Here is a 12,329-nt window from a genome sequence, read left to right as displayed (position 1 = left end):
TTCGAGGCCAGCCTGGTCTACAGAGTGAGTTCCAGGACAGCCAGGACTACACAGAGAAACCCTGTCTCGAAAAACCAAAAAAAAAAAAAAAAAAAATAGGAGTTGAATCTAAGTTACATATAGAGTATATTTTAGACAAGAGTTGGGTCACATATATACCCATTTATAGATTTTTAATTAGAAGCCTTTTGTTATGTTTTAAATCAAATTTTGTTACAGATTTTACACACTCTTTAACCAAATCCAATGAATTTAGAAATCCTGAAATGAGTTTACAGCATAGTCTTAAAGGATTTCTTGAGAGCAAAGCACAGAGAAAACAGGGATAAAGATTTAAGAATGGAAAATTTGCCAGGGGTTGGTGGTGTACGCCTGTAATCCCAGCACTCTGGGAGGCAGAGGCAGGTGGATTTCTGAGTTCGAGGCCAGCCTGCTCTACAGAGTGAGCTCCAGGACAGCCAGGGCTATACAGAGTAACCCTGTCTTGGGAAAAAAAAAAAACCAAATCCAAAAAAAAAAGAAAGAATGGAAAATTGTAGAACTGTAGTGATAAGAGACTTTGGTTGTCCTGGCAGAAGTTGTTATAATCTGTGAGAATTTGAAACTCGAGTACGTCATCTTTGCCTCTCGTTCTATACTGAGGCCAAGCTGTTTTCAGTAAGACAGCGAGACTTTAAGAAAGTCTCTGAGTCAAGAAAGGATTTGAGTCTGTGGAGAAAAGGTAGAAGGGCCTTAAAAAGAACCCCACCGCGGGGAGGGCTAGGCAGGGTCATTGGGACTTTGCAGCTAGGGGAGGGAGGCAAGGAAGTGTCCAGGCCCAGGAGTGCCCAAGGAGAGATGGAGCTGGTAGCCCCAAAGCGGGGCAGCGGGGGCGAGAAGAGTTGCAGGCCCTGGAGCATGTAGAGAAACCATGGAACTTAGAAGGCAGCTCCTAGGGTAACAGGAGGAAGTTCCAAGGATGTCTGAGGAGCTGTTGGGGAGTGAGCAGAGGGTAAGTTTGGAATTAACAATAATTTCAGTCTGGGTTCTCCTCAGGCACACTAAGAGGCTGGTCAGACAGAAATGTCTGAAGTCACAGAGAAGACTTTCCCATGTGATAGGGGCCCTGGTAGGCTAGAATAAGTTTCCTGTCACAGGGATGTAGCTTTTATAATTAAAGCCGACAAAGCGGGCATCTGCATAGTGACGCTTGCAAGGTAGAAGGGGAGACAATTGGGTAGAGCAGGTAGAGGAGAAAATAGCTGGAGAGGTGTAAGGGTCTCTGTAAGTAGAATTGCCCACGTGGGAGCACCCTGAAGAGCATAGGAGGGAGATGCCCATGTGGTGGGTACCCCAAAAGGTCTCAGTAGGGAGAAGACACTTAGGAGTTGGCACAGGGGGGTGGATGATTAGGTAGGCGGAGCAAAGGAGTGCCTGAATAGACAGAGTCTGGGATCACACTGGTGGGTGGCAAGTGCCACAGGAACAAGTGATCCAAACATACTTAGAATAGATCAGCAGCTTGGTTCAGAGTCGCTAAATTCCTCTGAAAAGGAACTCATTTATGCCAGGATCTGGGAACAGCAATCTGACCACATGTCTCCACCAGCTGTGCATGACTGCTCGAAGGGCCTGGGCTGAGTGAGTGAGTACACAGGTCCCATTTCCAGTTCTCTTCCTGCTTTTATAACTGCCATAGGAGTTTTTCTCTCTCTCTCTCTCTTTTTGGTTTTTTTCGAGATAGGGTTTCTCTGTGTAGCCCTGGCTGTCCTGGAACTCACTCTGTAGACCAGGCTGGCCTGGAACTCAGAAATCCACCTAGCCTTTGCTGTCTTCCAGTCCCTGATGTTACCAGGGACCTTAGCTGGTGGTAACCAATTGTTCCTAATGGCGTGTATGTGTTGATCTATTAGCATCTGATATTCCTCCAGTTATCTTTGATTATGCCTTGTTTCCAGAAGAAGTGATAAGTTCTGAGGGTTAAAAGTGGTGGCTTGCATCAGACCAGGTTTCTGGCCACTGGGTAAAGGTGGCCGCAGGGAGTTGGACGCTAGCACCTACCTACATGCTGCCATCATGGTTCATCAGTTAAGAGTACTGGATGCTCTTCCATAGGTCCTAATTCCCAGCAACCACATAGTATCTCTGTAATGGGTCTGATGCCCTCTTCTGGTGTGCCTGAAGATAGCAATGGTGTACTCATATACATTAAATAAATCTTTAAAAAAAATGATTATTTACTAACTTGTGTGAAGAGCTTCCCTGCATGATAGGATGTCTTGATCTTAGGGAAAACTGCTATACAACAACTCCTATACAAGTGTGGTACACAGACACATCGGCAAAACACTCATACACAGGAAATAAAAAAGAAAAGATCTCCAACCTATTATAAAAGTTATCATTTAACTGTTGCTACAATGTCGAAGGCTCCTAGGAATTCAATAACTTGTTGGTTGTGGCCATGTGAGCAGCTTTTTTTCTGAATATCTTCTATTTTTTCCCCAGAACTGATTTACTTTGGTGTTTGGATTTTACTGTTGTCCGGAACAGTCTCTTTTCACACTTAATGCTGTGGGGGCGTGGGTCTGTCCGGGTCCTTGGATGCTCAGGAAGTGTGAGAGAGGGGTTGGATGGAAAGGGGTTATTTTCATGGTGGTTGTATAGCAGTGTTTGAACTAACAATTCATCTCTCTTCATCTAAGCTTTTAGTGTATTTTAGTGTATTTCTTTCTTGTTACATTGTTGAAAGGCCTTGCTACACCCGTTTGTTGTTTTCTTTGTTGTTGGCCTTTTGTTTTTGATGTTGACAGTCAAACCTAGAACTAATACTTACAACGCAAGTGTGCTCTGATCTGTCTTAGGTGCATCCTTACTTAGGGCTTTGATATTTTTGAAGAAATGAATGAAGGGCAGCTGGAATGGAAAGGACTGGCTTAGCAGGTCACCGAAGGACCAAGTGCTGCTGGACTTGTGGAATATTCTTTGTTGCCATTGGTGTTAGGAAAAGTGCTAGCCAAGGACCACCAAGACAAAGTTCTTAGCACAAAAGAGATTTATTTGCCCCAGAGAGACAGAGGGCAGGGATAAGGGACAAAGACAGGAGATAGAGGATAGCTGAGAATGGGAAGGGGACAGGGGAAAGGTGGGAGGAGTCTTTCTTTTTTTAAAGATTTATTTATTATTATATCTAAGTACACTGTAGCTATCTTCAGACACTCCAGAAGAGTGTGTCAGATCTCTTTTATGGATGGTTGTGAGCCACCACGTGGTTGCTGGGATTTAAACTCAGAACCTTTGGAAGAACAGTCTTAACTTCTGAACCATCTCTTTATCCCAGCGGACAAAGGAATGTCTCTGAATAGAGAAGAGACAGACAGGACCCATCAGCAAATGGTGGTTTATAAAGGTACAAGGGAAAAGCCTATGTTAGGATGAGGTGTTTATTTTTAAGTGGGCATCTTATTTAGGTGATCCAAAGAGGGCTTTTGATTGCTGGACTTCAATACTTTGTCAGCCTCAACAGGAGGAAGTAGCCAAATAAAGGAATCAACCTTGCTGGCCAGCAGTAATGGTTTTTAGCAAGGGATAAGGAATGGGAGAAAGGCAAGGCCTGGTGGGGCCGAGCTGCCACACTGGAGCAAGCCAGAGTGCCTCCAGTTTGTAGTAAGTCACAAAGTAGTGTGTGTTAGTAAAATGCAAGAGTGACGTCCACTAGTCGTGGTATCATATTCCACCGGTGTTTCTCTGCTCCTAGATTTTAATTTCATTTCTTTTTTCTTTGTGTTTTATATAGAGAAGTAATTGTATTAAAATAAGGTCAGAAATATTTCAGAATTTTCTTTGGAATTGTTGGAGATTAAACCCAGGGTTTCAAGCATTCTAGGTCTGAGCTCAAACTGTGCTCCACCACCAGACTGCTTTTATTTGAATATAGTGCTAACGGGAATATTTGCTTAAGGATCGAGAATAGTGAGACATGGTGATCAAAGGAAGACAGACATTGTCCATGCTTGTTGTTACAAGGAACTCGCTGTTTTGTGGACCTAAGGAAAAATAGAAGTTCTGTCCTTGTTGGGAATAGGTTTGAGGAGCCGTTGGCCAACTTACTAAATGAGCGACACCGCACGGTGAAGGAGCTGCTGGAGCAGCTGAAAATGAAAAAACCCTCAGTCAGACAGCAGCCTGAGGTGGAGAAGCTGAAGCCGCAGAAGGAGACAGCCCATCAGACTCTGGTCCTCGACCCTGCTCAGAGGAGCAGGCTTCAGCAGCAAATGCAGCAGGCAAGGCTTCTCATTATCTTGTAGTCGGATTTTCGACTGGCTTAACACTGAAGCCAGAAGTGAGCAGTATGATAAAATCAGAGGTGGCTGTTCTGCTTCCTGTTGGAACCTTGGGCCCTGGGACTGTCTGTCTGCTAGGACCTATGTATGGCCTGTGGGTCAGGAAGGAAGTCAAATAAAGACCCTGATAATGTACAGGAGTAGAGATTTCAGAATTCTTCTTTTTTTCTTTTTCTTTTTTTTTGAGACAGGGTTTCTCTGTATAGCCCTGGCTGTCCTGCAACTCACTCTGTAGACCAGGATGGCCTTGAACTCAGAAATGGCCTGCCTCTGCCTCCCAAGTGCTGGGATTAAAGGCGTGTGTCACCACCACCCTGCGATTTCAGAACTCTTAGTAAAGCACACAAACTCATACCCATCTGTATTAGTTTTTCTTGTTTGAGTCTTAGTCTCTCTAGTTTGAGGGTCATGTTTGTCTGAATTTGTGGGTTTGGCCAAAGGAACATAACTCAAATGTATGCCAAGACCCTGCTCTGTTCTAGTCTCTCTCAGAAGCATATTGTGGGACATTTGCAGACTTCTTGGTAAGATCTGTGTTTCTGAATTGGAAACATTTTAATGTGTCTTTTTTCCCTTCCCAGCATGTTCAGCTCCTGACACAAATCTACCTTCTCACCACCTCCAACCCCAACCTCAGCTCCGAGGCCAGCACCACCAGAGTATTTCTTGTAAGCTTCCATATATCCATAACTCAGAAGACTTAAGTATGATATCAGTTTAATTGTTAATGTTACGCACTGGTTGTAATCTACATTTCTTCCCTCCCGGGTCATGGTACCTGTCTATCCTGTGGCTTCCTCTGCTTGCTTGACAGAATGGAGTCTGGGGAAATGTTTGAATGCCATTTTAATTGCATCTTCCTTATCTTGAGATCCATTTGGCTTTTTTTTTTTTTTATTTTTTTGAGACAGGGTCTCACATAGCTCAAGCTGGCCTCAGACTCATGAGTTGACCTGATGTTGCTGTCTCGACTTGATAAGTTCTTGAGTTACAGATGCACACTACTGTGCCTAATTTATGGGCACTGTGGGTATAACCCAAGGCTTCTTGTGTTAGGCAAGCACTCCCTAACTGAGCGCCGCAGCGCTAGCCTTTGAGACTTTTATTTTTGTAGATGTTTACTTCATCACCTGTTTATTAGGCTTTAATGTAGAATTAATTTTGCTTGTGACATTTTTAAGTAATTTGAAAGATTTATAAATTTTAATGGGTCCTCCCTCCTTCCCATACTCCTTTCGTCCTCTAACCTACCCCCAGTCTTTTCTCATTCTTGTAGGCTTAATAATAGATCTGTGAAAGAAGGTAAGAAAGATTTTCCATTGGGAGGGGCTCTATGTGAAGAGGACTCTGGACAAAGCCCTTGTGGATCCGCAGTGTGCTTGCAAACGTACCAGACGTCCTTTGTGCTAAAAGATGCTCTTCACTTTTTATTGTTTTCAGATGATCATAAGAAAAATATTTTTGATATGTTATTCAGAAAACTTTTGAAAATTAGATTTATTTTATGTCTATCACTGTTTTGCCTCGTGACAGATCGCCTGCAACTAGAGTCATGAATATTTTGTGAGCCACCACATGGGTGCTGGGGACTGAACTTGGATTCTCTATAAGAGCAACCAGTGCTTTTTAACTGCTGAGCCAGCTTGCCAGACCATATGAAATTAAAACAAACAAACAAAAAAAACCATGAGGCAGGTGCATGCCTTTATTCCCAGCACTCAGGAGGCAGGGGTGGGCAGATCTCTGAGTTTGAGGCCAGCATAGTCTACAAAGTGAGTTCCAGGACAACCAGGGCTGTTACACAGAAAAACCCTATCTTAAAAAATAAAATAAAAACACCAATGCATATAAAATAAAAGTAAGTAAATAACTTAAAAAAAAAAAAAAGACTGAATGTAGATCCAGTTCCTGAATGACCAAGGTCAAAGACAGAGAAGCTATAATGGAATGATATCAGTTAAAGAGTTTTACCTGCCTCTGATCCTGTCGCAGGGAGGGCCCTTCCCCCTCAAGAGCTGCAGAACTGTGGTATTAGTTGTCCGGAGTCATCTCAGAACTCCTCTGTGTCCTTTCTTCCCAGAAAGAACTCGGCACCTTTGCTGAGAACTCGATCGCCCTTCACCAGCAGTTCAACCCCAGGTTTCAGACTTTGTTTCAGCCTTGTAACTGGGTGGGAGCCATGCAGCTCATCGAAGACTTCGCGCACATCAGCATCGACTGCAGCCCTCACAAAACCGCCAAGAAAACTGGTAGGAGATGCGCGCGGCAAGTTCATGTTGTGACTGGCTGTGAAAGATATGAGTCGTTAATGTTTTGCTATAATTCTTAGGTGCTACAGGAGGTTTGTAATTTATTCTCTGTCTTTTATTCTTTATTGACTATGCTTTATGATTTTATGTTAATGTCTATGCCAGGGTAAGACATGGAAAGAATAGGCAAGATAGGCATGCAGGAATCTGCTAGGACCTGGACTTGAATGACACATGGGGAAGTGTCTGGAGGCATGTGAACAGTAGTTGCAGTTTGGTAAAGAGGAAAGTGGGGTTGTGAAGTTTCAGTTGTGTTCACATTCAAGGTGACTGGGGATGTAGCTCAGTGGAAAAGTACTTACCTATGTTGAGTGACAAATATTTATTGTTCACGTCTAACTTGGGCCTAACTCCTATGTCAGCGTTTCATTCAAAGTGGGAATGTCACTGGTACTTTCTATGTATTTTTAAAAATACATTTACTTATCTAAGCACATGAGAGTGCATGCGCGCGCGCGCGCACACACACACACACACACACACACACATACACACACACACACACACACACACACACACACACACACACACACACACACACGGTGAAGAGAGAGGAGGGAGGGGGAGGGAGCACACATCCCACAGTACCCCGGACAGTTTTAGGAGTTGTCTTCTCCTCCTACCATGAAGGTCCCAGGGGCAAGTTTGTCTCCTGAGCCATCATCTCACGGCATCCAGAGCGCTAGATTTGTAAGAGTAAATAACCAAATTGTAATTTTTTATCTTGAAAGAACAAAAATCTTCTAGAAGGTCTTTTTGTCTTGCAAAGACTTTAAAGAGAGCCAGGATGAAACTGTGTGAGTCGAGCAGTGCGTGGGGTTCTCTTAGTGTTCCTGTGTCAGTGGAGAAAGCGTTCCTTACAGGACCGGACAGGGAGTCAGCTTGGCAGACCTCCTGTTAGCAAGTGTTAGGCTGAGGTGACTGGAAACTTGAGGGGCGTCAAGGAAGAGGCAGAGCCTGGGAGACTGCTGCGTGGCTTAGACCTTCGCGAATGCCCTTTGGTTCTTGCATTATATTTATCTCAGATATTTTTTCTTACAGCCAGTGAATTTCCCTGTTTGCCAAAGCAAGTGGCTTGGATTCTGGCCACAAACAAGGTTTTTATGTATCCAGAGCTCCTCCCAATATGTTCCCTGAAGGCAAATAATCCTCGTGACAAGACCATCTTCACCAAAGCTGAGGACAAGTAAGTTCATTGTAAAGCCAACATTAGTTCATTAGCAAAAGACCAAGACAGCTGTTTGATGAAGCTTGGGGCAAATAAGATGTGTGTGACAAGGACATAGACGGAAGAAAAGCCGTGTAGACAGGAGTTTCTGTTTCAGTTCTGTCTTTCACAGAGGGCGCCACACAAGTTGTTAAAACTTTTTATTGTTATTTTATTTTTCAAGTATGGGTATCCTGCCTGCTTGTATGTCTGTGTAGCTTGTGCGTGACATTGCCGGCAGAGGCCAAAGGTACTGGGGCCTCTGCGAGAGCAGGCCATGCTCCTCAGCTCTGAGCCCTCTCCAGTCCTCCCTCCCTCCCTCCCTCTCTCTCTCTCTCTCTCTCTCTCTCTCTCTCTCTCTCTCTCTCTCTCTCACACACACACACACACACACACACACAGTGGTTCATGTTCATTTTTTTGTTGTTTTTAACTTTTAGTTTTCTGATGGCTCTACTTCTAATTTTAAAATCTTACAAAAACCAATAAAAGCAAAAACACAAGGATTTGCTGAGTGATGGTGGCGCGTGCCTTTAATCCTAGCATTTGAGAGGTAGAGGCAGGCTGATCTGCAAGTTCAAGTTCTGTCTGGTCTACAGGGAAAGTTCCAGATCAGCCAAGGCTACATAGGGAAAACTTGTCTCAAAACAAGACAACAACAAAACAAAACACAAGAACTTCAAATTGTCATTTTATGCTTGAGTTACTCATGATTTCTTTTTTGTGTGTGTGTGGGGGGAGGATCGAGACAGGGTTTCTCTGTGTAGCCCTGGCTGTCCTGGACCTCACTCTGTAGACCAGGCTGGCCTTGAACTCAGAAATCCACCTGCCTCTGCATCCCAAGTGCTGAGATTAAAGGCCTGCGCCACTACGCCCGGCCTTCATGATTTCTTTATTGTTGTCTGAGTTAGAAGCTCATGGGTCCAAAGCTAGAGCTGTATCAGCCATGTTACTGAGGGTGACCTTGAACTCTCAACCTGGCCTCCACATCCTAAGAGCTATGGTTTGGGACTTTTTTGTTTTGTTTTGTTTTGTTTGTTTGTTTTATTTTGGTATTGGAGTTTTGGTTTTTTACCTTTGGGGGAGGGATTTGGGTACAGAGTGATATCTAGCCTCTGCTAGCCCCCAGCTTACAGCAGTATTCCTACCTCAGCCTCTCAAGTGTTGAGATTGCAGGAGTGTGCCACCACACCTGGGATGACTTATTTTGTCTTTAAAAGTTCTTTTGATTGTTTGTGAATTGTAAGCAGTCTCATTTGCGCTTGCTCAGTGCTGTCTCTCAGTCCCTCAGTCTAGGGCACCGAGAGGTCAGTCCTAGAGGCTTCCATCTGGTCGGCAAGCACTGTAACCAGTGAGTCTTGACCTTGTCATCTCCTGCCTCGGCTACCTCACTGTTGAGAGTATGTTTGGCTATTTTTGTTTGTTCTTTTTTTCTGTTATAAGACTTCACCGAGGAAGTCTTGAATGTGCAAAATACTTTTTTTTGTTTTGTTTTGTTTTTTTTATAGACAGGGTTTCTCTGTGTAGACCTGTCTGTCCTGGAACTCACTTTGTGTAGATCAGGTTGGCCTTGAACTCAGAAATCCGCCTGCTTCTGCCTCCCAAGTGCTGGGATTACAGGCGTGCACCACCACCGCCTGGCTGCAAAATGCTTTAAGTACATTTATTTTAAATAGTGCCATTAATCCTGGGTCATTGAGCTTTTCATGTCTGGTTCGTAGAGTACGTATGCAGTGCTCTGTAACTATCTGGCGGCATGGGAAGTGGTGGGGAAGCCTGAGCAGTTTGCAGAGCTTTGCAGAGCGGTCTGTGAAGTTAGGTTGTCTCATCGCCTCTCTCTCAGTCTGTTAGCTTTAGGACTGAAGCACTTCGAAGGGACGGAGTTTCCTAAGCCTCTGATCAGCAAGTACCTTGTGACTTGTAAGACTGCTCACCAGCTGACGGTGAGAATCAAGAACCTCAACCTCAACAGAGCGCCTAACAACGTGATCAAAGTGAGTGAGTGAGCAAGCGAGCGAGCATTTGTGGGACACCCCACCCCCACCCCCCGTGCCTCCTCTCCCTCTCAGCTCAGGGATGGGAGGGCTGGCACTCCAAAAGAAGGCTGATTTAAAGGCTAACTAAGGCACTGATTCATTGATTTGCTCCAGAGTACCTTCATCTTACCTGCTCTTATGAATAGTTCCCTAAGTAAGAAGTTACTATTGTCACAGGATTCCATAAGTCCTTATTCCTTCTACTCATACTATATCTCTCTTACTCTAGCTTTCTGTAGGTAGATAGTTTTCCAGTTGGAAACCTTTTCCACAGTACTTCTTTTTTTTCTTTTTGAAGGTGTGTGCTACCACAGCCTGGCCATCATGGAATTCTTTTTTTTTTTTTTTTTAAAGATTTATTTATTTATTTATTTATTTATTTATTTATTTATTTATTTATTTGAGTACACTATCACTGTCTTCAGACACACCAGAAGACGACATCGGATATGATTATAGATGGTTTGAACCACCATGCGATTGCTGGGAATTGAACTCAGGATCTTTGGAAGAGCAGTCAGTGCTCTTAATCTCTGAGCCCTCTCTCCAGCTCCTGCTTTCTTTTCTTTAAAAGATTTTTTTTTAAAAAATTAAGCATGGCTCTGTGTGAGGGTGTGTGCAAGTATGTGCAGCTGGCTCAGGCCCCTGGAGCTGGAGTTCTATATAGTTTTGAGCCCCCTGACATGGGTGCTCGGAACTGAGCTGGGTCCTCTGTAAGAGCAGTACCTGATCTTAACCACGGAGCCATTTCGCCAGGTTCCAGAACTTCTTTGTGAATTCATTATTTCTGTCAAAGTTATGTAGCAGAACTTCTTTAGTTATGTATTCTGACTTCTTTAGTTCAGAAGTCACGGAAACCAGGCATGGCGTGCAGTGCTGAGCCTGTGCCTTCAGGAGACTGAGGCTGGAGTTGCTGTGAGTTTGAGACCACCTAGCGTTCCACACAGATAAAGAAACCACAGAGGAAAAGACTGAATAGTTTAAGAGTCAAACTGGTTAATGCTGCTTACTGTGGTGTGACACAGCAGGGTTATAACTGACTTGTTGGTGTCTGACTTTTATGGATTCCTGTCTGTTCCCTGTCGCCCTCCTCTCTGCCTCCCTCCTTCAGTGTTAGACACTGATATCTCACTCAGCCACAGCCCTAGCACCTTCCTCACTCATTTGCTCTTTTAAACACGTTTTGTTCTTTAAAGATGTGTCATTTCCTGTGTGCATTTGTGTGTGCTGGAGTATTTGTGCACCTTGCCTGTGCAGGTGCCTGTAGAGGACAGAAGAGGGCACTGGATTCATTGCCCAGTGTGGGTGTTTGGAACTGAACCCAGGTCCAATAAGAGCAGCAGGCACTTTAACTATTGAACCATCTGTTGGCCTTCCTGATTTATTGATTTATTTATATATTTTTAAAATCACACTTATTTTCATGGGTAGGGAAAGCACATGGCACAATGCACACATGAGGTCAGAGGACAACTTGAGGAAGTCTGTTCCTCCTTGTACCAGGCTCAAGCCTACTGGCTGCACCATTTATTCTATTTATTAGCTAGGTAGCTAGTTTGCTTGAGGCAGAGTCTCTCGGTGTATGTTCTTTGATTAATTATTCACTGATTGATTTGAGGATCAGTCTCTCTGTGTCCCTTCTCTGTCCTGAAGCTTACTGTGCATCCCAGGCTAATCTATTTACCACATGCAGATCTTTTATCTCTACCTCCCAAGTTCTGAGGTTAAAGGTATGTGCCACCACACCCAGCCCATTTACTGTTAAAATAAAACTAACATTATCTGTCTCTTCCTCTCTTTCTCCTCCTTCTCTTTTGCTGGGATTACAGATGGGTTCCCTGGTGCTTGGTTCATAGTGTCTTTTCTTCTGTCTTTTCCAGTTAACACTCTTACTTGCTTAAAAGTAGTTTCTGTTTGTAAAATGAGGGTTATGCTCTGTGTGCAAGAGAAGACATTTAATAAGATTATTTTGATCATTTACTTTCTGTTCTTTCTGACTTAAACTTTCAGGTTTCCCTACAGTGGCGGGGAGGGCTTCTTTGAGAAAGATAGGTTTGAGTTTTAATGATAATCAGAATGGATATTTGCATTTAGATATTGAATAATTATAAAATCTTCATTAATTAGAGATACTTTGTTTGAAATGCAAAAACATTCAGCATAGATTTCTGATACATTTGTGTGTGTATGAAACCATCAGGCACCCCATTTGCCAGTCTGAAAGAATATCACTTACACTTTGGTTTATCATGTTTAGTTTTATAAGAAGACCAAACAGCTGCCAGTTCTGGTGAGGTGCTGTGAAGAGATCCAGCCACATCAGTGGAAGCCGCCTATTGAAAAGGAAGAACACCGGCTTCCATTCTGGTTAAAGGTCTGGCCCTCCTTCAAAATCTCTGTGAGGCAGAAGTCACTAAAAGCTCCTATAGGAGTTAAATGATAATTTCCTGAAGTA

General features: G+C 43.6%; 1 protein-coding gene across 10 annotated transcripts in view; it reads left to right on the top strand.

Annotated features, from left to right (window-relative positions):
* Gon4l (gon-4 like) overlaps positions 1 to 12,329 on the top strand; it is an 83,117-nt gene that overhangs the window by 55,561 nt on the left and 15,227 nt on the right. For all 10 annotated transcript variants that reach the window (XM_052180097.1, XM_052180098.1, XM_052180102.1 and 7 more), the window contains 6 exons: positions 4,064 to 4,262; positions 4,904 to 4,990; positions 6,403 to 6,571; positions 7,673 to 7,817; positions 9,682 to 9,832; positions 12,132 to 12,248. In XM_052180097.1, the coding sequence (XP_052036057.1) occupies positions 4,064 to 4,262; positions 4,904 to 4,990; positions 6,403 to 6,571; positions 7,673 to 7,817; positions 9,682 to 9,832; positions 12,132 to 12,248 (868 nt within the window). The remainder of the gene's footprint in view (positions 1 to 4,063; positions 4,263 to 4,903; positions 4,991 to 6,402; positions 6,572 to 7,672; positions 7,818 to 9,681; positions 9,833 to 12,131; positions 12,249 to 12,329) is intronic.

This window comes from Apodemus sylvaticus, chromosome 4, assembly GCF_947179515.1.
Source record: "Apodemus sylvaticus chromosome 4, mApoSyl1.1, whole genome shotgun sequence".
In the NCBI taxonomy this organism is placed as follows: Eukaryota; Metazoa; Chordata; class Mammalia; order Rodentia; family Muridae; genus Apodemus; species Apodemus sylvaticus.
The sequence above is the reverse complement of the archived record's forward strand: the minus strand, read 5'-3'. Positions and strand labels throughout refer to the sequence as shown.